This window comes from Somniosus microcephalus, chromosome 8, assembly GCF_052327205.1.
Source record: "Somniosus microcephalus isolate GS21.2 chromosome 8, FLI_Smic_1.0, whole genome shotgun sequence".
Classification (NCBI taxonomy): domain Eukaryota; kingdom Metazoa; phylum Chordata; class Chondrichthyes; order Squaliformes; family Somniosidae; genus Somniosus; species Somniosus microcephalus.
The window spans coordinates 140,700,348-140,728,247 of NC_140994.1; the positions used below are offsets into that span (position 1 = coordinate 140,700,348).

General features: G+C 46.5%; 1 protein-coding gene across 10 annotated transcripts in view; it reads right to left on the reverse strand.

The window, feature by feature from the left end:
- Window positions 1–27,900, reverse strand: part of LOC147113823 (C-terminal-binding protein 1-like) — a 106,877-nt gene that overhangs the window by 49,520 nt on the left and 29,457 nt on the right. The window contains exon 1 of one of the 10 annotated variants that reach the window (XM_085995175.1): window positions 18,579–18,684. The exons of 8 other annotated variants lie outside the window; for them this stretch is intronic. In XM_085995175.1, coding sequence (XP_085851301.1) covers window positions 18,579–18,585 — 7 coding nt within the window. In that variant the 5' untranslated portion in view covers window positions 18,586–18,684. Of the gene's footprint in view, window positions 1–4,627; window positions 4,650–18,578; window positions 18,685–27,900 lie in introns of those variants that run through there. One more of the 10 variants, XM_085995177.1, reaches the window with a different exon arrangement.

Genomic DNA, 27,900 nt, shown 5'->3' on the forward strand with positions numbered 1-27,900 from the left:
GAAACTTGTAAGTTCTATTAATAATTAAAAGCTTCACCCCATAATTCAAAGGATCAGAACAAGCACGGTTTATGTTTGTAATTTCCAGACCGCATAACTAAAGACTCACAACCAATACTGGGATATCTGTGTTAAATTTAGAATCAAACTCTGGACACCACTTATATTTCTTCACATGGCTTGGGATCGTTAACTATTGCACTGACAAATAAGTAATAGCCTTCCCTTCCCATGAGCTGCAACAGCTCTCATTCCAGGATCCTCGGGCATCAGCTACACCGAGCTGATCCCAACATAACCACACTGACACGTGTGACTGGAACTTCACGAAGATGACATTTACTGGAAAGCTCCATCAGCAGCAGCCCCAGGGACACGAGGTCATTTCTAGTGTCCCTGTACCACCGCCCCAGTTGATTGGGAACTTCCTGTTGTGTGCTGCCCACAAATGCACCTTGTGGTGCATTTCCAAGGCAACTGTCCAGGTTTCGTCTCGAGGTTCGGATCTAGATTTGCTTATTTCTCCGTAATTGTTCTGTGGCTGGCTAGCCCGGCGAAGGAGGAGAATGCGGCGGAGGAGGTGGTGGACAACAACAACAACTTGTATTTATATAGCACCTTTAACATAGTAAAACATCCCAAAGCACTTCACAGGAGTATTAAAAAAGACAAAAAATTTGACACCGAGCCACATGAAGAGAAATTAGGGCAGGTAACCAAATGCTTGGTGAAGAGGTGGGTTTGAAGGGGCGCCTTATAGGAGGAAAGAGGGGTAAGCGAGGCAGAGAGTTTTAGGCAGGGAATTCCAGAGCAATTCAAAACACATGCAAGTTGGACTGCACTCACTGCTACCTGCAGCTTCTGCCTGGCAAGGTGAAACAGCTACATGGGACACAGCAGAGCTGCTTCAGTGCCCAGCAACCCCGAGGCTCAAACCACCAAACCTTCCTCGCTTCAGGTACTGGGCCACTTCCAAGGAATCCTTACTTTACTATTTACCATACAACATTAAAATTGACACAGCAACAAGAACAGTAAATAACAGATACCCAGGAGTAATTACAGGGTTAAGTCATCAAGGGTTCATAAGCCTTCACAACCCACAAAATGACATCACGCATGTATATCTACTTTCTTACAATACACAGTTTAGAGTAGGTGGAAACAGTTTTATTTTGATTCATGTTTTTCCTCTCTCCCCCACCCACCTTGATGCCTGGTGACAAATTGGATGGGCAGGACAATCGACAGGAGCTATTTGCCAACGTCCTCACCAAATAAAATTGTGACTATCTAAATGTACAAGTTTACCAGAATTTAATTTGGAGCAAAGTACAGGCAAATAACACACACAAGTGCATTGGCACTTTCACCATTCTTACCACTGACATTTCTCAACAATGAAAATAAAAGGATTACACACGTGTGAAACCAGGTTGCCAACAGGTGCCATACACACTCCATGCTTCACATCTCCACCCACAGATACCACAAGGGCAAAGGAATGTCGATAGCAGATAAATCCTTACAGTTTGCCCCTGGAAGAACCAGCAACGCAACTGTTATTCTGCAAATAGAAAGTCTTTCAATTAAATTTCTGGTTTGCCCTCATTTTCCACATTGGGGTTGTGGGTGTCTCTCACTTTCATAATAAAGACAGGCACAACGCGACTGCAAAGATCAGAACAGGTAAGGGTGACCATTCAACCCAGTTAGGTCGCCCTTCTATACATGCCTACAACTTCCCAACAAAGCACCTAACCCACCTCGTGAACAATGTTTTTGCCTCCACTACCCTACTAGAACTACAAATACTAATCAATCTTTCTATGAGGAAGTGCTTCTGACTTTAGCCCTGAACCTGCCTTTTATTAGTTTAGATTTGTATTTTATATAGCTTTACTTGGATTGAAGTCTCATTTACTACTCAAAAACACAGCTCCTGGGGAGGCTTAGTGAGTAAATAAATCACATGGTTAGGTGTAGAACTAAGACATATAGGCTTGACGGTCCTTTGTTCAATCTCCACTGTGAGCTAGGACATCTGCAGGGGTGATGCAACTGGCTCCCAGCACCCTTGGGTTGGAGGCAGAAGCAGTGATTCCCCTCTCCCAATGGCGCTGGAAAGTGCTTGCGAGTGTCCGGTCAGAACAGGACAGAATTCGGCTGCGATGCCCTCCAAGGTTGAACAACCTGCCTGCACTCTGTCTCGGACAGCACTTTAAGGAGAAGAGGGAATTAAAGAGGGGAAATAAAAAGCTCTTGAATTTAACTCCAGGTAAATTCTTAAATACTACCAGATTAACCAGCTGTGCAGCGATTCAGAATTTGAAAACAATTTTTTTTTATTGCCTTCTGCAATTGCACTTCAAAACAAAATACAATTTCAAGCAAGTCAAAGGCTGACTGAAGCCAAACTGAGGTACTACTACCTAAGTGAAAAGATGCTGCCGAGCTGGATGCTTTTTTCCCCCAAAACTGAGGGATTTGCTGATAATTTCACTGTTTTTATGCAATTTTCCCACCCTGAAACTAACCCACCTGGCAATTTCACAGTTAAAGGTCAAAGAGAGCTCGAGTTCTGGAGCTGGTAGCTATTCAAGCTCACTTCCCTCTGTCGCTCCAGTTTTCAGGTAGGTCGCACAATGCAGTGACTTCATCTGGTCGGGTGTTGGGGCGGGGGGGGGGGGGGTGGTGTTACAAAGAGGTGGGAGGAGCACAGGGAAAGTTGAGCTGTAGTTATATTGCCCGTATCGACCAAGGAGCCAGCACAGGCACAATGGGCCAAATGGTCTCATTCTCTGTGCTGTATCATTCTATGAGAGGAGCACACATGAAGGGCGGTGTGCCCTGACTGGTGAAGGCCTGCCAGCATTTCTAGGGGCAGATGTAGCATCATCTTGGATCCAGAGTAAAGTCTCTTTATACTCTGCCCCATCGAGCAGTCTTAGACCCAGTACAGGGTACTGTGCCGCAACAATGTACCTTAAACATAAAGGAGCAGCTCTCACTGCGCCAGTGTGACATTTGCGTTTCACACTAGCTGAGCGAGACGAACGACAGTACATGCTGAACTGTGGGGTAGTTGTACATGGTGCTCTCGCACCCGCTGGTTACCAACCAGCTCTCAATCCAGAACAGCACTGCACCATGGCTACTGGAAGAAACTCAATTCTGAGCAGTGCTCAGTCCCGAACAAAAGCACAAGGTAGGTGGGTCACTGGGGGTTGTGTCTACCAGTCACTGTGGTCTCCTGGAGTTACCGGATTGCTTTCAGGAGAGGAATATCCCAGAGTTTATTTTCTTAATTGGCCTAAGGTTTTTTTTCTGCCTCTCCCAGGAGGTTGTTTGCTTGCATGGTTGGGGGGTGATGCTGTGCAAAAGTTACAAAAGAATGGGGCAGGCTCGACTGAACTAGCTGGTCTTTTCCTGTACTCTTTTCTCCTATGTTCGTAAACTGAAGAGGGGAGGAGCATGGCTTTGCCAATATCCAACCAGCTGAAAGAGCAGTGAGATGAGTTAGATGCCTGTCATTTGGTGTCATAATAACTTCTTGATCTATGGTTGTGCAGTACAGGTTTATGGTAGGAAAAACACAACTCAGTGGGCAAATGGAACATATGGCATGGGATTAAACCATACCCACAAAGCTGCAAGTTCAGTTCCAGAGTTACAGCTGACCTCAGTGTCACCAAGCTGAGAGGGGGGCTGGGGAGGAGGAAAATGAACAAGAGGTGTTTGACTCCTGATCACAATCCAGTAAAACAAGCTGGAATGTGTGCACGCAGACATCAGGCAAGGACAGGAGCCGACTTGTCTATAATGCCCTATGCAGTGGCAGGTACTCGCTGTCCAGGCTCATCCATGATGAATGGCCAATTGAGTGAGGTACCAAAGCGTACCAGCAGCCTTGGGAACGCTATCCCAGCAGAAATCAACGCTCATGAAGGGAAGAAAAAAAATTATTTCAAAACCAAGTTTAAAACAGTTAAACTGTAATTAGATCAAGTCCTTGCATAATTTGTACGAGGAATCTATGTCCATCATCAAGAAAGTAAACTAGGCCTGGTGTCAGCTCCCTTTGAGATCTCCACCGATAACGCACCTTTCAGCTGCACGTAAAGGCTACGTAGACGGCAAGCCATTAATTAAGCAGGAACACATCAATGAGCCGCAGACTTGTACTTCCTTGGGCAAGGCATTTGCATGTACAAACACACACATCCCTGCAGGCAAGCTGCCAGACACCTCCATGGCAGATTGACACATGCCCACTGACAGACAGCTGAACTTTCTCCCCTCAAAACACTTCCTGAAATTGGAAATCTGCAATACCTCATTTTGACTTTGCCAGCCCGCTTCGTAGATCTGAATGCTGCCGTTGGACTGACTGCTGTTCTGTGCTGATTTACTTCCATCAACCACAGGAGGAGAAACCAAGTCGGCTACTAACTGATTATTTCCATTTCCCGCCTCCTTCACCTTCCCACCCACCTCCCCCGCCCCACCAAGTAAACAAGTGGAATTATATCCAGTGGTAAATTTCCTTTAAAAAAATTATGTTGTTACTACTACTTACGACTTGTCCTACTTATTGCAGAGCAGTGAAATACAAAACATAACCTACACGTGATGCAGATTGCTTAGCTCACTCGACCCTCGGACGTGTGTGTTGTGCAGTGAGTGTTGATCCAGTTCTCTCTCACCATAGGGTTCAGTAACTCCTCCCAGCCAGCACCCTGCGACACCGACTGTATTGCTGCTGATGTTAATCCTGCTTCATCACACCATCCAGTTTAGTAACACCTCCCAGCCAGCACCCTCCAATACTGACCGTGTCTCTACTGAGCCAGCTTCATCACACCATCAGTCAGCCTTAGTAACTCTTAGGACTCAGCACTATGTAGACAAAAATATTCACAAAATCAACTGAAATGGAATGGGGGGGGGGATGGGGGCAAATCACAAGAATGCCATTGTTGATTTTTTACAATTTTTTTTCTTAAAAAGGGGTCCTGGTACAGAGATTCCTGCTTTAAGCTGGGGAATGGGGGCTCTACACTGTCGCCAAAGAAACCCCTTATGAGACTGTGGTAAACCACTGTTATTGTTGTTCACCGTTGTCGTTGTTGTTGCACACTGTTGTATCTAGGCATGCCTCAGCTGGCTCCGCCCCTGGCTCCACCCACATGCCCAGGTATAAAGGTGACTGCTCTGCAGCCCCCTGCCTTCTTGGAAACCAGTCAACCACGAGAGGCATGCTCTGTTCTTTGTTAATAAAAGCCTTTTAGTTACTCTCCTAACTCTCTGTCTTTTATGAGTAATTGATAGCGCATCAATTTTATTAACAAAAACAAAATGTCGGCACCAAATGCTGAGCAGCAGGCGCTGCAGCAAATGACGGCACCAAACGCTGAGCAGCAGGCGCTGCTGCATGCCCTCAGACCAACATGCCTGGACCTAGACCCTCAAGAGGCGGGTTCGTCTACCAAGTTCGCACAATGGCTGCGTTGCTTCGAAGCCTACCTGGAAGCCTCAGCCGTGACACTAGATGGAAACAAACTAAAAATCCTGGCCTCCAAGGTGGGCCACCAAGTCTACACGCTCATCCAAGACGCGACTACCTACGCGGCGGCTATCGATCTGCTAAAAGGACAATACACACGCCCGGTAAATACGGTTTATGCCAGGCACCTCCTGAGATCCCGCAAACAGCAGTCCGGGGAATCGGTGGAGGCATTCCTACGGGCACTACAGACACTCGGCCGAGCCTGCGATTGTAAAGAGGTATCGGCCGCGACACACACGGAGGGACTTATCCGAGATGCTTTCGTCGCGGGCCTCAAGTCCAACTACTCCCGGCAGAGACTGCTGGAGAAGGGCGAAATCGACCTGAAGAAGGCAGTGTCCCTCGCGCTCTCGCTAGACGCGGCCCACCGGAATATGGACGCATTCTCCCCTAACCGCTCCGCACCGTGGACGCCGCAACCTTGGGTCATGGGACCGCCACCCCCCGGCACCAACTGCTGCAGCGATGTCCAAGGGCCCGAAATGTTACTTTTGTGGCCAGGCAAAACACCCCAGAGCACGCTGCCCGGCAAAAAACGCTACCTGCTCTGGCTGCGGGAAGAAAGGACACTACGTCAGCGCCTGCAAAGGTAAAACCGCTAAGGCCAGCAGCGCCACTTGTGAACCATGGGGGCAGCCATCTTGTCCGCCATCTTGGACACCTCCAGCCGCGTGGGGATCGGGATCATGGGCGCAGCCATTTTGTCCACCATCTTGCACGCCTCCAACTCCAATCGCGGGTGACCCGGACTCAACCACCGCCTCGTCTGACGACCACAGCGACTCGCTCGACCATACGCTGGCCTCCGTGACGCTGGACCAATCTCTCCCTCACCAACTGTCCAGGTCCATGATAGACATTACGGTAAACGGCCGCGCCACTACCTGCCTTTTCGACAGCGGGAGCACGGAGAGCTTTATCCACCCCGACACGGTGCGCAGTTACTCTCTCCCGGTCCTGCCAACGCGCCATCGGATCTCTATGGCTTCCAAATCCCATTCAGCAGATGTCGGTGGCTATTGTGTAGTGACCCTTTCAGTAAGGGGCACAGAATACAAAAATTTTTAACTTCTTGTCCTGCCCCATCTCTGCGCTGCCGTACTACTGGGGTTGGATTTTCAGTGTCACATTAGCGTACGGCGAACCCCTCCCCCCACTCTCAGTCTGCAGCCAGCAGCTTTTAAATCGCCCGCCGCGCACCATTTGCAGCCTCTCCACGCTTAAAGTGTCCCCCCCCCGCCCTTGTTCGCTAACCTCACCCGTGACTGTAAGCCCATCGCTACCAAAAGCAGGCGGTACAGTGCCGGGGATAGGAGCTTCATTAAATCCGAAGTAGCAAGACTCCTGAAGGAAGGGATTATTGAGGGTAGCACTAGCCCATGGCGAGCACAAGTGGTGGTAGTGAAGACTGGCGAAAAACAGCGCCTAGTTATTGACTACAGCCAGACGATCAATCGCTACACCCAGTTAGATGCATACCCACTCCCCTGCATATCTGACATGGTCAATCAGATAGCACAATACCGGGTGTTCTCGACGATTGATCTGAAGTCGGCATACCATCAGCTCCCCATCAGGGCTGAGGACCGCCAGTACACAGCTTTTGAAGCTGACGGTCGTCTCTACCACTTCCTCCGAGTCCCCTTCGGCGTCACCAACGGGGTTTCGGTCTTCCAAAGGGAGATGGACCGAATGGTTGACCAGAACGCGCTGCAGGCCACCTTCCCCTATCTAGACAACGTCACCATCTGCGGCCACGACCAGCAGGACCATGACGTTAACCTAGAGAAATTCCTCCGTACGGCCCAGCGGCTGAATCTAACATACAAGGACAAATGTATGTTTCGTACCATGCGCCTCGCCATTCTTGGCTGCGTAGTGGAGAACGGAGTCATCGGCCCTGACCCCGACAGAATGCGCCCCCTTATGGAGCTCCCCCTCCCCCACTGCCAAAAAGCACTGAAGAGATGCCTAGGGTTTTTCTCTTACTATGCTCAGTGGGTGCCAAACTATGCGGACAAAGCCAGACCCCTCATCAAGTCCACCTCCTTCCCCCTGACAGCAGAGGCATGTGCAGCCTTCACTCTCATAAAAAGAGATATTGCGAAGGCCACAAGGCACGCAGTGGATGAGTCCATCCCTTTCCAAGTGGAGAGCGACGCATCCGACTTCGCCCTAGCTGCAACCCTTAACCAGGCGGGGAGACCCGTGGCCTTTTTCTCAAGGACCCTCCAGGGCCCCGAGATTCGACACTCCTCTGTCGAAAAGGAGGCCCAGGCCATTGTGGAAGCAGTGCGGCATTGGAGGCATTACCTGGCCGGAAAACGATTTACCCTGCTCACTGACCAGCGTTCAGTAGCTTTTATGTTTAACAATAAGCAGAGGGGCAAAATCAAGAACGACAAGATCTTGGTGGAGAATTGAACTCTCCACCTACAATTACGATATCTTGTACCGGCCCGGGAAACTCAATGAGCCCCCAGATGCCCTATCACGTGGTACATGCGCCAACGCGCAGGTTGATAGACTGCAGACCCTCCACAATGACCTCTGCCACCCGGGGGTCACCAGGTTCTTCCATTTCATCAAATCCCGTAACCTGCCCTACTCCATCGAGGAGGTCAGGACCATGACCAGGAACTGCCAAATCTGTGCCGAGTGCAAACCGCATTTTTTTAGGCCAGACAGAGCAAGCCTGATCAAGGCCACTCGCCCCTTCGAGCGCCTGAGCGTCGATTTTAAAGGGCCCCGCCCCTCCTCTGACCGCAACGTGTACTTCCTCAACATAATTGATGAGTACTCCCGTTTCCCGTTTGCCATCCCTTGCCCAGACATGACCAGTACCACGGTCATTAAAGGTCTGAATGACCTTTTCGCCTTGTTCGGCTTCCCTAGCTATATCCATAGCGACCGGGGCTCATCCTTTATGAGCGACGAACTCCGTCAGTACCTGCTCGCGAGAGGTATTGCTACAAGCAGAACCACCAGCTACAACCCCCGGGGGAACGGCCAGGTGGAACGAGAGAACGCGACGGTTTGGAAGGCCGTCCTCTTAAACTTAAAATCTAAGGGCCTTCCGACCTCTCGCTGGCAGGAGGTCCTCCCTGCAGCGCTCCACTCCATTCGGTCACTGCTTTGTACGGCCACCAATGCCACCCCCCATGAAAAAATGTTCCCTTTCCCCAGGAAGTCCACATCGGGGACCTCGCTACCGACATGGCTGACGTCTCCAGGACCCGTCCTACTGCGGAAGCACGGGAGGTCCCATAAAACGGACCCCCTGGTCGAGAGGGTGAGCCTCCTCCACGCCAACCCCCAGTATGCTTACATGGCGTACCCGGACGGGAGGACACAGTCTCCATACGAGACCTTGCACCTTCGGGTGCCCCTGAAACACTACCATTGCTATCCACCACTACCCACAACCCAACCCCTGTAGACGGCATGCCGCAGCCCCAGGACCCGTCCTTGACCACCCAACCACTCAATGAGACGCCCGATTCAACGTTGGATGCTGCACCATCACCGCCGCCACCACGACGATCAGGACGGCATACAAGGCCACCTGATAGACTTACTTACACGAACCTTTAGTACAGTTCACCCCGCCGGACTCAATTTTAAACAAGGGGTGAATGTGGTAAACCACTGTTATTGTTGCTCACCGTTGTCGTTGTTGTTGCACACTGTTGTATCTATGCATGCCTCAGCTGGCTCCGCCCCTGGCTCCACCCACATGCCCAGGTATAAAGGTGACTGCTCTGCAGCCCCCTGCCTTCTTGGAAACCAATCAACCACGAGAGGCATGCTCTGTTCTTTGTTAATAAAAGCCTTTTAGTTACTCTCCTAACTCTCCATCTTTTATGAGTAATTGATAGCGCATCAGAGACCACACCCCAAATAGTTCCAAAAAAATTCTCCCATGAAAAACAGTTAAATAGATAAAAGTGTTACAGAATTAATTACTTGTGTGAGTAAATAAGCAAAATGGTCCCTGGATAATGTTTAATCATCAGAGGTGGCTGTTAAATCATAAGCTGCATAATGTAAACGGAACAAGTTAATTATCACAGCGCTTAGTCATCATGCCGCATTTTCTAAAAATAAATGTAAAAATTCAATCCTGTACTGGCAGAATGATTTATAAAATGCACCCATGCTGTCCTTAACATTTCCTCATTAACAGGACAACAGAGACCCTTCACCAGAACTCAACACTCATCCTACAAACGTCCAACTGAGCAGAAAATCCATGGAGGCTTGAAGCAAGCCATCCCCAAGGTCAGACCATTAGAGATGATGTGCTGTTTTTTCCACACACACGCACCCCACCACCACCCCCCCCCCCCCAACCTTTAAGGCAAAAACAGTGATGTAGATTTTGCAAACCCAATAAAATGGAGAGGGGGATTCACCCCCCCCCCCCCAAACCACGACAGAGAGACACACACACACTTCCACCAAAGCATCTTGTACTCAAGACCTTGGGGCAGAAGGGAAGTTTGCTATGCCAGTTTCAGCAAGCTAAGCTCGACATCCTCCAGTTCAGAACACCACTTCCCTTTGGATGCAGATACTAAAAAGCTTGAAACAAAGCCAAGTTCTATTTTCCTACACTGCTTTGCTGGAAGGGTGATTGCAATTGGCGAACAGAACAGGATCTCGACAAGCAAGTTACAATCAGAGGGAGTTAACGTGTCCCGAGCTGTACTGCGTGACATTTACAGCATACTGTAGAATATACTATTGGGCGACGTTAAGTATGGTAGAATACAAATGACTTGGCATTCTTTTACTATTATAAGAACAGTCAAGAAGAATTAACTGACAGATTAGCGCTATGATCCTCAGGATAAGGGAGCTGATCACTATAGCACTCGTGTTAACAACTGCATCTCTATTGGTGTCCATTCAGCACACTCGCCATCAAGCTCAGTAGTTCCGTCCAGCCCACAACCCACCTAATACCAACAGCACCTTGTCTCAATGTCGGGCTCAATAACTCCTCCCAGACTCAATGCCAGTCAGCAGAGTACCTTAACATTAGGCTCAGTACTTCCTCTCATTATACGTAACCTGGGAGCACTGGATGGGGTCAGGTAGACAGGGAGCTTCACTCTGTATCTAACCATTGCTATACCTAACCTGAAGTGCTTGATGAGCTGCACAGGAGCTTTACTCTACATTCATCACTATGGGCACTTGTTGGGGCAATGTATTGGGAGCTTTACTCTGCTTGCAAACAATTCCAAGCCTCGCACTACTCGATGGGGCTGTATAACTAGGAGTGCTTAATATGGTCAACGAAGGCAATGGGAGCAGGCACGTTTCCCTTCCCTAACCTCCAGAAACAGAACAAAAAACACATTTATATTTTTGGATTTTAATATAAAAAAAGTGGAAATAGCAACTGCTGTTGCTGCAGTAAGTTGTGGTGTTTAAACCCCCTTTGTGCCATAGAGCTAGTAACTTGTGCGTATAACTGCTTGTGGTTTCTTGCAGACCTGACTGAGCTTCAGTTATCTATTAGATTGTCTTTTGAGGCTAGTGTCCACCTGCTACAACACTCATTTGTATTGATGCACATTGGTTTAAAATATGGCAGCGACTGCTACCAACAAAGTTGAAGTAGTTGCGCGTGCGCAGTTTGTGCTTTTTCGGTTGTTCGCGAACTGAAATGAAAATATTGTCGCCATCACAAAAAACACTTCCAAGAGAAAGGAGGGGAGGGGGTGGTGAAAAGAAATCGCTACTGCCGAACAGAGCCGGGTCATGAAAAGAAAATCTGCGCCAGCAAAACACAGTAAACGTCAATTTTTATTCATTTTCTTCTCCTTTCCCATCACATGGAGCTCATGCTCTGTACAAATAAATCTCTACAACACCCGTCCCCCACCCCCGCAAAATTGTTATACACCAACCCGTGCTATTATTATACATTAAACCAACCCATAGCTCCATAGCTTTAGGCATGTAATATGATTTTTATGCATTCATATTTAAACCACCACAGATTTATGCGCAGAACGCTTCTGCGCAGCTTCCGGTCATTGGCAGCAGTCACTGTTAAAATATCACCCATTTTGATGTAATATAAACCCTTCATACATTTAAAAACTGCTGTGCTCTTTTTGGTAACTAACTTTCACCATTTCCTGCCCAGTGTTGACAGTGTAGTTACAGTTGATGTGTTTGGATACACATAGGTGTAGCCCCCAACATGCTCACTTGTGGAAAGACCACATCCAAGTAGGACAAGCCATTAATGGGGTTAGTTAATAATCTATGAATATTCGATATGCTGCGACAGAAGCACACCCTGTTGTACTTTTTATGCAGGGCCTGATGAGTTTCAAGGTTGCCGTATCACTCAAGGTACTACCAGAAGATTTTGCTTGCAAAGGGTTGTGAATGCCAACTTATCAATTGCGCTCTATGGACTTTCAGTATCCTGAGCAATCTTTATTTCTGGGTTCAAAGCATCTGTGTCACAATAAGGTCACACAGGCAGACTCACAAATCTGAGAGATGTCTATCTACAAGCTCCAACTGCAACCTGGCAGCATGGTAGCTCCAGAAGTCTGTAGGAATTTTTGTTTTTTGTAATTCATTCTCTGGATGTGGGAGTCACTAGCAAGGCCAGCATTTATTGCCTAATCCTAGTTGCCCTAGAGAAGGTGGTTTTAGACCTTCTTCCTCAACTGCTGCAGTCCATGTGGTGAAGGTGCTCCCACAATGCTATTAGATAGGGAGTTCCAGGATTTTGACCCAGCAACAATGAAGGAACAGCACTGATATATGTCTAAGTCGGGATGATGTGTGACTTGGATGGGAACTTGGAGGTGATGGTGTTTCCACACTCCTGCTGCCCTTATCCTTCCAGATGGTGGAGGTTGCAAGTTTGTGAGGTGTTGCCGAAGAAGCCTTGGTTAGTTGCTGCAGTGCATCATGTAGACAGTGCACACTGCAGCCACGGTACGCCGATGGTGGAGAGAGTGGATGTTTACGACAGTGGATGGGGTGCCGATCAAGTGACATCAGAGTTTATACGCAAGTTTCACACTACGTATTGCAAAACCAGAATATGAGGCAGAGAACACATTTGGGAGTTACATTCGGTGGTTTATTTTCCATAAACCACCCATTACTCGCACATATCTTTCAAGTATCGGGAAGGGGAGGGGACGTATATGCAAGAGATTCCAAATGCCACCTTATTCACTACAGAAATTTCTCTTCAATCACAGCAAGATGCGTACTCTAAACTTGCTGGGTTACTCTTGAGGAATCGGTGAGCATGTCTCTTTTGCAAAATAGTGCAGTCCATAAAAACATTTTTACTGCACTACAATAAACTCAGGATCAATGCACACTTAACCTGAGTTATTGCTTCGGATCAACACGATCACTTCCCATTCACCCCAATACAGAACTCTAATGGGCACAATCACTCATAACAATCTCCGATAAATCAGACATCTGATGTAACTGGTATTCTTGGTGTAACACGTCTTCAGCACAGCAATTTTGAATGTACCTTAAACTATGATGATTAAAAAGCACTGAGAAACCTTGCACAGCATTTTCTTTACAAATTTACTCCATGATAAAATGCTACAGGAGGCACACTCTCTGGAACACACTTTTCGTCTGGCTCCTGAAGACATCATTACAGAGGGCCGAATGTGCAGTTATTTCATAGGCCGATTTTATATTGTTAGCGCCATTGGCAATACAAAAGTATACTTGAGGGATTCGCGAAGGCCAGTGACCAGAAAGAAATTTTTTATTTTTTTAAAAAAAGGGGTCTTCCCAAATGCATGCTTGCATGAATCTGGCAAGTGCACTTCAGTGATGCCACAAGCTACGCAAGACCTGCATACTAGGAACTGGCAGCACTAGTAGAACACTACAGAAATATAACAGTGGCTATTGAAAACAAAGACATTTGGAATTCGGTATCACTTGATTCATAATTACCAACATGCATATTGGCACTGCATTAAGTGCTTTACTATTGGTCAGTGGTAGCACTCTCGCCTCAGAGTCAGAAGGTCTTTGTTTCAAGTCCCACTCCAGAGACTCGAGCACATAATCTAGGCTGGCACTACAGTGCAGTGTTGAAGATGCTGTCTTTTGCATGAAACATTAAACCAAGGTTCCTTTCGGGTGTAGGTAGAAGATTCTACAGCATTACTCCAAGAGGAGCAGGGGAGTTCTCCCAGTGTCCAGGCCCAAGAGGAGCAGGGGAGTTCTCCCAGTGTCCAGGCCCAAGAGGAGCAGGGGAGTTCTCCCAGTGTCCAGGCCCAAGAGGAGCAGGGGAGTTCTCCCAGTGTCCAGGCCCAAGAAGAGCAGGGGAGTTCTCCCAGTGTCCAGGCCCAAGAGGAGCAGGGGAGTTCTCCCAGTGTCCAGGCCCAAGAGGAGCAGGGGAGTACTCCCAGTGTCCAGGCCCAAGAGGAGCAGGGGAGTACTCCCAGTGTCCAGGCCCAAGAGGAGCAGGGGAGTTCTCCCAGTGTCCAGGCCCAAGAGGAGCAGGGGAGTACTCCCAGTGTCCAGGCCCAAGAGGAGCAGGGGAGTACTCCCAGTGTCCAGGCCCAAGAGGAGCAGGGGAGTACTCCCAGTGTCCAGGCCCAAGAGGAGCAGGGGAGTTCTCCCAGTGTCCAGGCCCAAGAGGAGCAGGGGAGTTCTCCCAGTGTCCAGGCCCAAGAGGAGCAGGGGAGTTCTCCCAGTGTCCAGGCCAACATTTATCCTCCAACCAACACCTAAAACAGATCATCTCGGCATTTAGTTCATCGCTGTTTATGGAACCTTGCTGTGTGCACATTGGCTGCCGCATTTCCTATATTACAACAGTGACTTCAAAATTGAGCGGTTTTGATATAGCAAGTAGGAAGAAACGGTTTCCTCTGGCAAGTGGGTTGGTAAACGAGGCCACAGATTTAAAATATTTGGCAAAAGAACTAGAGGGGAGAATTTTTTTTTTTTTTTTGGCAGAGGGTGGTGGAATCAGATTCCATAGAAACTGTCAAAAGGCAGCTGCATATGTCCTTGAAGGACTCATTTGCAGGGTTATGGGGAAAAAGCGGTGATTCGAGACTAAATTGGACAGCTCTTTCAAAGAGCCGGCACAGGCACGACGGGCTGAATGGCCGCCTTCAGTGCTGTAAGATTCTATGATTACACCTCAAAAGTACTTCAATGGCTGTGAAGTGCTTAGGGACAGCCTGAGGTTGTGAAAGGCACTATATAAAAGTGCATCTTTCTTAACTGATTATTTTATCGTTTTTAAATTGCTCCAACTACCAACAACCTACCTGTGAATAATTATTAATTAAAATACATAGCATATTCCTGGGTTTTATAACATCATGTACTTATGTAGTAGCACCTATAACATAGTAAAATGTCCCAAGGCACGTCACAGGAGAGTTAACAAAATTTGACACCAAGCCACTTAAGGAGATATTAGGGCAGATGAGAGGTAGGTTTTAAGGAGCATCTTAAAGGAAAGAGGCAGAGAAGCGGAGAGGTTTTGGGAGGGAATTCCAGAGCTTAGGGCCTTGGCAGCTGAAAGCATGGTCGCCAATGGTGGAGCGATTAAAAATCGGGGATGCTCACGAGGCCAGAATTGGAGGAGCGCAGATAATGTTCCCATTAAGCTGCGCAATGTTTCAATGTTAAATTTTGCCCAGGCGCAAAACTATGAATAGGCCGCGCAGCTCCATAAAGGGGCCGAGCACCCAAAAGAAAAATTAGGGTGAACATTGAGCGCAGATATCGCGGAGGGTTGTAGGGTTAGAGGAGGTTACAGAGATAGGGAGGGGAGAGGCCACGGAGGGATTTGAAAACAAGGATGAGAATTTTGAAATCGAGGCGTTGCTTAACCGGGAGCCAATGTAGGTCAGCGAGCACAGAGGTGATGGGTGAACGGGACTTGGTGCGAGTTCGGACACGGACAACAGAGTTTTGGATGATCTCAAATTTATGGAGGGTGGAAGATGGGAGGCTGGCCAGGAGTGCGTTGGAATCGTCAAGTCTTAAGGCATGGATGAGGATTTCAGCAGCAGATGAGATGAGGCATATGCAGAATCGGGTGATGTTACGGAGGTGGAAATAGGTAGTCTTAGTGATAGCGTGGATATGTGGCTGGTAACTCATCTCAGGGTCAAATATGACACCAAGGTTATGAACAGTCAGGTTCAGCCTCAGAGTTGCCAGGAAGTGGGATGGAGTCGCTGGCTAGGGAACAGAGTTTGTGGCCGGTACCGAAGGCAATGGCTTCAGTCTTCCCAATATTTAGTTGGAGGAAATTTCTGCTCATCCAGTACTGGATGCAGTCTGACAATTTAGAGACAGTGGAGGGGTCAAGAGAAGTGGTGGTGAGGTAGAGCTGGGTGTCGTCAGCGTACATATGGATACTGACACTGTGTTTTCAAATGATGTCACCGAGGAGCAGCATGTAGATGGGAAATAGGAGGGGGCAAAGGATAGATCCTTGGGGACACCAGAGTGCAACGGTGCGGGAGCAGAAAGAGAAACCATTGCAGGTAGTGCTCAGGCTACAACTGGATAGATAAGATTGGATCCCTGTGAGTTCAGTACAACAGCAACTTGTATTTATATAGCACCTTTAACGTAGTAAGACGTCCCAAGGCGCTTCACAGGAGTATTAGAAGACAAAAATTTGACACCGAGCCACATAAGGAGAAATTAGGGCAGATGACTAAAAGCTTGATCAAAGAGGTAGGTTTTAAGGAGTGTCTTAAAGGAGGAAAGAGAGGTGGAGAGGTTTAGGCAGGGAATTCCAGAGCTTAGGGCCTAGGCAGCTGAAGGCAGGGCCACCAATGGTTGAACAATTATAATCAGGGATGCTGAAGAGGGCAGAATTAGAGGAGCGCAGATATCGCGGGGGGTTGTAGAGCTGGAGGAGGTTACAGAGATAGGGAAGGGCGAGGCCATGGATGGATTTGAAAACAAGGATGAGAATTTTAAAAATCGAGGCATTGCTTAACCGGGAGCCAATGTAGGTCAGCGAGCACAGGGGTGATGGGTGAACGGGACTTGGTGCAAGTTAGGGCACGGGCAGCCGAGTTTTGGATCACCTCAAGTTTACGTAGGATAGAACGTGGGGGGCCAGCCAGGAGTGCGTTGGAATAGTCAAGTCTAGAGCTAACAAAGGCATGGATGAGGATATCAGCAGATGAGCTGAGGCAGGGGCGGAGATTAGCGACGTTACAGAGGTGGAAATAGATTGTCTTAGTTATACTGCGGATGTGGTCGGAAGCTCATTTCCAGGTCAAATATGATACCAATATACACACAGTACCACCCAGCTGGACAACGGTGGAGAGGTGTTGGAGAAGGATGGAGTGGTCAACTGTGTCAAAGGCTGCATGCAGGTCTAGAAGGACGAGTAGGGATAGTTTACCCTTGTCAGTCATATAGGATGTCACTTGTGACTTTGAGAAGAGCCGTTTTGGTAGTGTGGCAGGGGCAGAAACCAGATTGGAGGGATTCAAACATAGAGTTCCGGGAAAGATGGGCACGGATTTGGGAGGCGACAACACGTTCAAGGACTGGGAGGAAAGAGAGGTTGGAGATGGGGTGGTAGTTTGCAAGGACGGAGGGGTCAAGGTTTGTTGAGAGGGGCGATGATAGCAGATTTAAAGGAGAAGGGGACAGTACCCGAGGAGAGAACACCATTAATATCAGCTAACATGGGAGCCAGGAAGTGACGCTAGGTGGTCAGCAGTTTAGTGAAAATGGGGTCGAGGGAGCAGGAAGTGGGTCTCATGGACAAGATGGCATGAATACACTGCATATTCCTGGGGTATTATATAACACTTTATAATTTAGAATACACTCTACATTAGTGGGTTATTATAATACTCCATATATTAAAATACACTGAACATTACTGGGGTAAATATTTAAACATCAAAAAACATTATTTTGGAACATTACTTAACACACTTCTTCCTGTCCACTCCATTTCATGCAGGAGTGCTTGGAGCAGAGTTGGTTAAAAGAACCAGTCAGCCTACTGCCCTCCAGCAACTAACTGCATGAGCTGAACTAACTGAACTGCAGGAGATATGCCAGAATCACAACTTTAGACGATTGCAAGAAACGTGAGCCCCATCAGTTGGTACAGAAGGCAGAGGCCAGCAAACCAGAAAGCTAGCAACACAGCTGACTCCTGAAAAGGGTTAATCACACAGAAGCATCCATTCATTGCATCAGTTCCCCCCGCGCAAGCTCTTTGCCCTCTGTTTACCGGCTGCATTGCTCTTCATCTGGCTGACTGATGGGCAAAGCCACTAAATATTTTTTTCCCCTTTTCTCTCGATGCACAGGGTCTGCACCTTGAGTGTTATGCAGCAGCTTATGTGCTCTGCAGGACACTTAAATCACTCCACACAGCCCTGACACACAGTGCTTAGTTTATCTAACTGCTCTCGGAATGTATTTTGTGGTTGTTTTAAAAAATCCCTGTGCAAATATTTGGCACATTTCCACACTCTACCTTGTGGTGGTGATGTGAGTGTGGGGGGTGGGGTGGGGAAATAGTGAATGGTTGAATTTTACAAAATGATAAAACAGTTTTTACTGTCTGGCTTCTGGGCCTTTAACTGCAGATTTGATTTTTTTTTTAAAAGAAAACTGGTCCTGAATCGGCTGTTTGCGTCTCAGCAACATGGTGCTGGATGTACTAGATTCTGCAACAATAAAGCAGTAACCTCCCTGCCGATAGCTCTGAGGAGTACACAGAAACCACTGTTCAAGCCTGTGTTCAAAGAGCGGCAGGAACAGTAGCAAGCCAGCTGCTGCAACCCCACCCTGACCTTACCAAGGGGAGAAAAAAAAATCAATCCCCTCCCCCTACAACCCAACCCCTTGCAACATCAGTACGGCATAAAAGAACACTGCAAATATTTGACGGCCTGCATCTAAAAGGTGCAGAGAAGAACCCCGGGAGAGAGAGAGAGAGAAAGAGAGAGGAACTAACCTTGCATTCCTGTCTTTACAGCTTTCTCCACAGACTAGGCCAGTCCAGGGAAGCAATGGAGAATGTGCAGTGTGTGGATCTACTCACTTTCCACACACACACATACTGCCTCAAGACAAACCAATCAGACGCAGACATTATTCAGTGCCAGCCAACCATGACAAAGCTCATTAGCTATACATCTTGCTCTTTTGGTTAAAGAGCCCGAACCACTAACAGTGGATTTTATTCAGTGGGATTTTTTTTTAAGCCATTAATTCCCATCGGGAAAAATCTGAACAAAGCGTCAGTCAGCTTCCCTTGGGAGAGGCTATGGATAAGATGTCGTGAGCAGTACAGTGGCTTTGAGATAATTCAGCTGGCCCCTCTGCCTGCCGTCTTGCAAGAATGTGCCTTAGCCGTACAGCCCACAGCACCAACAAGAATAATTACTGTAATATGCTTGTAATTACTCAACAAGGAATTTGTAGGTCACTTCTCAAGAATAGCCATCAGGTTCCTGAATATTAGAGAACCAGAAAACTACAGAGTTCCAGAAATTCCCAACTTTAAATCATAAATAGATCTGAAGACAAACTTAAACTGTGAAATATACTTTTGGTCCACTGTACAGCAAATCACAGTGTCCTCTTAAAACTGTTTGCGTCCTGTTCTTAATATATTTCAATTTTTTTTTGGCCTCATCCAGGAGAGATGCCCACTCTGGGGAGTGGGGCCTCATACATCAGACTTAGCCCAAGTCACAGACAAAACTCCAAGAGTTTATATTGTCCAACCCCAGGTTAGATTCAGCCCTTCCGGTCTGCTCTGCCATTCAATATGATCATAGAATTATACAGCACAGAAAGAGGCCCTTCGGCCCATCGTGTCCGTGCCGGCCATCAAGCCCTATCTAATCTAATCCCATTTTCCAGCACTTGGTCCGTAACCTTGTATGCTATGGCATTTCAAGTGCTTATCTAAATGCTTCTTGAATGTTGTGAGGGTTCCTGCCTCTACCACCCTTTCAGGCAGTGAGTTCCAGATTCCAACCACCCTCTGGGTGAAAAAGTTTTTCCTCAAATCCCCTCTAAACCTCCTGCCCCTTACCTTGAAACTATGCCCCCTGGTTATTGACCCCTCTGCTAAGGGGAAAGGTTCCTTTCCATCTACCCTATCTATGCCCCTCATAATTTTGTACACCTCAATCAGGTCCCCCCTCAGCCTTCTCTGCTCTAAGGAAAACAACCCTAGCCTGTCCAGTCTCTCTTCATAGCTGAAACGCTCCAGCCCAGGTAACATCCTGGTAAATCTCCTCTGCACCCTCTCCAATGCAATCACATCCTTCCTATAGTGTGTTGACCAGAACTGCACACAGTATTCCAGCTGTGGCCTAACTAACATTTTGTACAGCTCCATCATAACCTCCCTGCTCTTATATTCTATGCCGCGGCTAATGAAGGCAAGTATCCCATATGCCTTTTTAACCACCTTATCTACCTGTCCTGCTGCCTTCAGGGATCTATGTACATGCACACCAAGGTCCCTCTGATCCTCTGTCCTTCCTAGGGTCCTACCATTCATTGTGTATTCCCTTGCCTGGTTAGTCCTCTCAAAATGCATCACCTCACACTTTTCAGGGTTAAATTCCATTTGCCACTGTTCTGCTCATCTGACCAACCCGTCTATATCGTCCTGTAGCCTGAGGTTTCCCTCCTCGCTATTTACCACTCCACCAATTTTCATGTCATCTGCGAACTGGGTGATCCTCTATCTCAATACCATAGTCCCGCTCTCTCCCCACACCCCTTGATGCCTTTTGTGTCTAGAAATTTCTCTCTCTCCTTAAATATATTCAGTGACTTGGCCTCCACAGCCTTCTGTGGGAGAGAATTCCACAAGTTCATCAACCTCCAAGTGAAGAAATTTCTCCTTAATTCAGTCCTAAATGTCCTACCCCTTATCCTGAGACTGTGACCCCTCATTCTAGACTCCCCAGCCAGGGGAAACATCCTCCCTGCATCCAATCCATCTGTCTAGCCCAGTCAGAATTTTATACGTTTCAATGAGATCCCCTCTCATTCTTCTCAACTCTAGTGAATACTACAGGTACAGGTTAGGTACAGCACAAGTTAAATTCAGCATAAAGCTCCTTCTTTGGAACATGTCCAGGGTAAATACAATGCACTAGTTTGATACTGAACATCAGTTTTTTGTTGTCACTTTTGTATACCTCTCCTGAAGACATTGACGACCTCCATAGACAGCGGCCACTATTCCCTGCATCACCCCACTTGCCAACACAGTAGTCACTGATTTGTTGGACACAAGTATTTGGAAAGGACAAGAAGCATACTCTGTTTAACAAAGGTGCAGAATCTCCAAGTGACCAGCTGAATCAGATTTCAACAGGAAGAGTGGGGAAGAAGAGTAGCGTGACCCCCTTAAAAATTTCCCACGCCCCTTATTATCTGGAAGGGAAACCTCACCAGTGTTTTGACATTTGCCATGGGGAAATTAGGACATGGGAGTAATTTTCCAATTGTTGAACAAGCACTCTTACTCCTGGCAGAGATGACATATACTTACAAAAAATGCTAGCTGGAAAGCATAGGCCAGAAGACTAGCTGACCACATTTGCGTGTTCCACGATAACACAATTCAGGAGTTTGTCGTCAATGCATGTAGTCTCTAATCAAATCTCAGTCATTCCGAGAAGGTTGAGCATGAAACACAAAATTGTACTGAGGTCTGCAGATTTGACAATCATGGCAGAGCTGGTACTACAAGCACATACTGTGTTAACGAACCTGGATCACCAGACATTGGGAGCATTCGGAGGACTGGTAGCAAATACAAGTCCCCAGGAGTAGTTACCTCAAGGGGAAGAGTTAATTGTAGCCAGGGAAGATACCAACAAAGAGCAATGACTACTTTCAGGTGTTTCTAGGAGAAGGGGAATCAATACAAGACCACCACAGGCCAGACAGGGGTGGAGCAATAGAAGTCAAATTTTTCACTTTCAGAAAAACAAGGGCTTGACAAACAGGATTCCATGCATGACTCTACATTAATATGTAATTAAGAGCCCAATTGGGCACATATGCATCACATTCTCTGTGAGGAGGACAGAATTTGCATACAAAATTCCAGGCTTAATCAGCAGACCATACGCAAGTCCCAGCAACGACAAATTGTACAGGCACCAGAACCACTGGGGAAAGTTAAGAGATTTTTAATGCCGCTGAGGAAAACTAAATTAGGATCATCTACTAATTGAGAATTTGTCAGCAGCTTTCCTGAGATTTCATTTGTCAGCATAGGGTTACAATTGGCCCATATCATAGAATCTTACAGCACAGAAGGAGGCCATTCAGCCCATCATGCCTGTGCCAGCTCTTTGAAAGAGCTATCCAATTAGTCCCACCCCCCCTGCCCCTTCCCCATTACCCTGCAAAACCTGCCCTTTCAAGTATATATCCAATTCCCTTCGGAAACTTACCACTGAATCAGTTTCCATCACCCTTTTAGGCAGTGTATTCCAGATCGTAACAACTCGCTGCGTAAAAAAACTCATCTCCCCTCTGATTCTTTTGCTAATTATCTTAAATCTGTGTCGGGTCCAACTGCCAATGGAAACAGTTTCTTCCTATCTACTCTTTCAAAACCTTTCATAATTTTGAATACCTCCATTAAATCTCCCCTCAACCACCTCTGCTCCAAGGAGAACAATTCCAGCTTCTCCAGTCTCTTCATGTAACTAAAGTCCCTCATCCCTGGTATCATTCTGTAAATCTCCTCCGCACCCTCGCCAAGGCTGTGACATCCTTCCTAAAGTGTGGTAACCAGAGTTTGATACAATATTCTAGCTGAGGCCTAACCAGTGATTTATAAAGGTGAGCATAACATTCTTGCTTTTGTACTCTCTACCACTATTTATAAAACCATGGATCCCGTACGCTTTAACAGCCTTATCAAATTGTCCTTCCGCCTTCTAAGGTGCAATTTGATTACAGATGGCGGGTGTCATTAAAATAGATTTCATAAAAGGAAGAAACTTGGAGGTAGATCCAGTGAGCCACAGACAGCAATACCACAGAACCTCTTGGTTAGGTTTGCTCTGCAACTTAGAGCATATACAACAGAGAAGATAGCCAGACAGCTATGAGGAATATGACTTTACCAGAGGATGTTGAACAGTTTGAATGAACTGCCAAACAGGCCTCTGGGAACATACTAGAGAAAAATAAAAGTTCTGAAACCCCAAAATTAATTCACGGTGTTTTCTGACAAATCAGGACAGACAGATATGATTATATTGACATGTCAAAGCTGTTCACATTGTCTTAGCCCTCATAAGGGCATTTGTAGGCCAGAAACACAATAACTGAACAAGCACATGGCTTCTATGTTTAGCTATCGGAACTGCAACTCAGACCAGTGCAGAAGGTTCACCAACATTCATCTTCTTAGAAAGGAATCTTATAACCATATTGACTTAGTTGTAAACCTTTGTCTAACGTTCGCCAATTACCCCTGCGCTCGCTGACCTACATTGGCTCCCAGTCCCCGAACACGTCCATTTTATAAAACTCATCCTCATGAAATCCCTCCATGGCCTTGCCCCTCCCTACAGCCCTCAACTCTGGCCTCTTGTCCACCCCCCATGGCATGCCTTCAGCCATCCAAGCACCAAACTCCAGAATTCCCTCCTAAACCTCTCCTCCATCTCCACCTGTGTCTCCTCCTTTAAAACTACCCCTCACCTATCCTAAAATTTCCTTCTACGGGTGTCCAATTTTGTTTGATAACACTCCTGTGAAGAGTCTTGCATTAAAGGCGCTATATAACTGCAAATTGTTGTAGAGGGTCTCTTGCAAGCCCCAACTCAACAAAGTATTGGCGGATATGCATGTTAGTGGCACATACCACTCAAAAGAATTATAACAAAGTCTATTCTAAATTGTAGCTACTACCAAAGTACATTTGAAAAGTGACTGCACCGTACAAACATTCAAGTACTACATAAAGCCAACATCTTCCAATTATGAGTGAACATTTACAAGTTTTTACTAGGACTTCCTTTCATAATTGCACATCAGGCTTCCTTTACATAGTTCTATTTTGCTAGCTTTATACTTAGTTACTTTGCTCCTGAAACATTTTTGTCCTCTAGGCTTATCTGAATGGGATCAACAATAGTCAAGACTGAAAGCAACTGTCGTCGCAAGTACATTCGATACCCTTGGTTAAATCCCTCATGTCAGATAAAAATTAATTCTGGTTACACCGCTGGAAAGAAATGTTTGGCCCACAGCTAGGAGAAGCAACTTGTGAAAATAAATTGCCTTCTATCTTCAGCATAGAATGGATGAATATAAAAAAGGAGTCTGGAGTCCATTTTAGCACGATGTAATAGAACACATGGTCAAAAATGTTGGTGCCGCAGGGCTCCAGAGTTTGCAAGTAAATGTAAGTGGTTTGAAACTGCGCCATACAAAATTTGCAACAAAGCATTAAGATGTTTAATTACCAACATTCCATGGCACAGCTTCGAGTGTCAAAGGTGAGAACTCGCCTCAAATTGATGGAGATACTTCTCTTCCCCAATTCGCCATTCCTCTCTCCTTTCCATAGAAATGCAAGCTCTTTCTTACCTCTCTGGAAGCTGTAACTCATGCAGAGGTACAATCCCACAAGTCCTGGTAGCCCTCTAGCACCTTTTTCACGTGCTAACCGAGACAGTGACTCAGCTACTCAACTATGGGGTGCATCACAAATGAGTCTGACCCCATCATTGTCAGATCTCCACATACATGTACTTTCCAGCAACAATCACTGGAGAGTTGGGGGCTCTGGGACCAATTGCAGCATACCCACCCCGGCTGTGATTAGCTACATCAGCACAGACTGGACCTCAAAACCCACAACATTCCAATCTGTATGGTTCAACACCACAACAGGTAATATATTACCGACCTTCCCATTCTAGTTTAACACATTAGCTGAACCCAAATTAATCCAGATTCAGAATTTCTAGCCAACAGTTCGAGTTCTTTTGCACCACTAAAGAAACTTCCAATTTGTTATTTTGTTAGCTCCACCTGTAAAGTTTAAATTTTATCCAAAATAATACAACGGAACAGTTTTGGAAAAAAATAATTTTCAATTGGGAATAACAGCTTTTCTTACTGGTTGTGAGAAGGTTCAAACTCCATTCCAGGACTTGAGCGCATAATCTAGGTGGACACGCCAGTTTAGTGGCGGGAGTGCTGCATTGTCAAGAGGTGCCACCACCTTTCAGCTGAGACATTACAACGAGGCCTTGTTTGCTTGTTCAGTGGACAGTAAAGATCCCACGGCATCAAAGAAGACCACAAAGTTCTCCCCAAAACAACATCACCAAAATAAGATTGATCATTCATCGCACTGGTGTTTGTGGGGCTTGGCTGACACAGAATAGCTGTCCCATGGTCTACAAACAACTACTGCACTTCAAAATTTGAGACTGAATAAGGTGCTATATAAATGCAAGGCTTCTCTTCAGTACAGTGTCTAACCTCACTTGTATCCTGTGTACTAGATCAATTCAAAAATAAGAAAAAAGTAGACACATTTACACAGGATATTTCATGAACTTCCTTGACACCCGATAAATATCTCCACAAGACAGATTGACCAGATTGTCAGAATTGATAAACTAATTTTAATCACTAGTAGCAGATTTTTATTTGCACTCAACAAGATGAGGCTGGGAAATACATCACTTCTCCATTGTTTTACTCACTCAGTGTCGGATGAACCACAATCCTTTCCCCAAACCAGAAGAGCACCTGTACTACCATTTCCACATCTCATGCTGCTCATTCTTACAGCCAGAGTGATATTGCCAATTTGCACCAAATTACAGGCAATTTTGTGTTGTGGCGTGGTTAAGGCGGCCCCACACTCATTACACGTACATACAAACGTACATATTTCAAGGCAAGAAAAGACCAAGCACGCCCACCACTGCTCACTTAACTCATTAGATGATGGCATCTTGTGCACCAACCTCCCCAATCGCTAGTAATGCCAATTCCTGGGGAGGCAAATAAAAACCTCTTGACAATTCCAGAAAGGAACTCTGGAAAATTCCCCAATTCCCTAAAGCAATCAAGCAAGTTCCAGGAGACCACGGTTGCCCATGGAGGAGTCACCTGACATAATTAACCTACGCACCCACCCAGTACGTCTCAAAGCCCTTAAGAACGCAAGAGTTTACAGGATTGCAGAGGACCATTTCTATCCACTGGGTTAGTTCCAGACTTCATATCTGACTTAATCTCCCATACCATAACCTACTTAATCTCACAACTTTCACTTTATCTTTCTCATTCAATAACCCAGTCAGTGATATAATGCATCAAACTTCCTCTTGAATTTTGCCAAGGTAGCACCCTTATAGAGAGCGGACAGAAGGAAATTTCACCATGTCAGTTTTGGCTGGATTGAAACTCAGGTGAAAGGACAGCAACTCAGTGCACAAATAGGATCTTTCGTAGATGTTTTCAACTGGAAAACAGCAATTTTGAGTATTTTTTAAATTCACAAAAATTAGATGAAGCTGCTTTGTCCTGATCTTTATTTTCACAAACAAACAATTTATAATCAACAGCTATCTTTATACGGTGAAGCAACAGCATGTAGTGCTCAGGATTTCCCAAATTTTGGCATACAGATGTCAAGTAGAAGATGGATGACTAGCTGGTTCTCAATAGAGATGGGGAAAAGTAAAATCAGACAGCACATCATTACACTCTCACACGCCTGTATTTGGTCAGTTCAAGAGCAGCACTGACACAGGCCTGGAAATGAGTCACCCAGCTGCCCACGCAGGCTCTGAATGATGTGTAGGAATGAGCCCAAGTGAAGGATACTGGATAAGAGTAGCCTGGCAGTATAGACAGCAAGAGACCAGGTGAGAAACCGAGCAATGCAGGCAACAGAAGAGCTCAAATTGAAATTGGAACATCACAAATCTAGGTCCAAGGAACAGTGTCTATTCTACCATTGACCACTGAATGGAGCACCAGCAAAAACAAGTTTATTACATCAGGATGGTTTGAAATTACAACAATCTGCAGTTTATCCCATGTTAAATCCACAACGTATCCAACGGACATTTTTAGAAGGGATCTGCACTGTGGTTTAAACTCTAGCCAAGCTGGCAGTAGTTCACGAAATGCTGGAACTTGCGAACTGTCGAGTTGCAGAGCCAACACCAAGTACTTATTGAAGGTGGCAGTTTGTACAGTAACTGCCCTCTGACCCTTTCTATAAATAAATGTGGACAGTCAGGCATTGGAAGGACAGTCAGTCAGCAGAGCACTAGACCATACCAATGTGAAGAGGGGTTTCGTGGGAGAGACATAAAAGGAAGGCAAAGCTGCAAAGTGACTATGACAAATACATCGGTGTCCATATACCAGATACAGCACTACATCTGGTTATTACGGGAACGTATCCAAGTAAAACATTTTGAACAAATATACCACAAACTTGGACAGAAGTCAAGAATGGGAACCAACAATCAAGAATGGTGTCAGGGATGAAAGACTTCTATTACGTGGAGAGACTAGAGAAACTGGGGTTGTTCTCCTTGGAGCAGAGAACGTTAAGGGGAAATCTGATAGAGGTGTTCAAAAGTGCTTAGATAGAGTAAATAAGGAGAAATGGTTTCCAGCGGCAGAAAGGTCAGTAACCAGAGGACACAGATTTAAGGTGATTGGCAAAAGAACCAGAGGCGACATGAGGAGAATTTATTTAAATGCAGCGAGTAGTTACGATCTGGAATGTGTGGTGTATGTGCCTTTAAGAGCCCCCTGTGTACTGTAATGCCGGTAATGGCCACTCGGGCTATATAAGCCTGTATAGTGTCTTGTATCTGTTAGTTCACCTCCAGACTTTGTTCAGTAAACACCTGTGAAACCAACTCCTGCATTCCGTGTCTCCATTAACACACGTGGCGACGAATTGGAAACGGACTTACCTGCAATTCGGCAGCACCTCAAGGAGATCGATTCCTCAGACGAAAGTCAAAGAAAAAAAAAACTGTGGTTTCACCAGCTAGCCGAGCTGGTGGCAGGTACTGCAATAATCCGTCCTGGGCGGCGGGCTGGGGCTCCATCGGCTGGCTCTGCAGCGGGGCCGAGCAGCGAAGGCGGAGGCAAACAGAGACGGAGGGAGAGAGCACTCGGGAGACGGCCGGCGCTGCAAAGCAGGTCAGCGTTCGGACCAAGCAGAGGGAGGGAAAAGTCCCAGAGAGTCCGGCAGGAACGAGTCTCCACCTATTGAAAATACC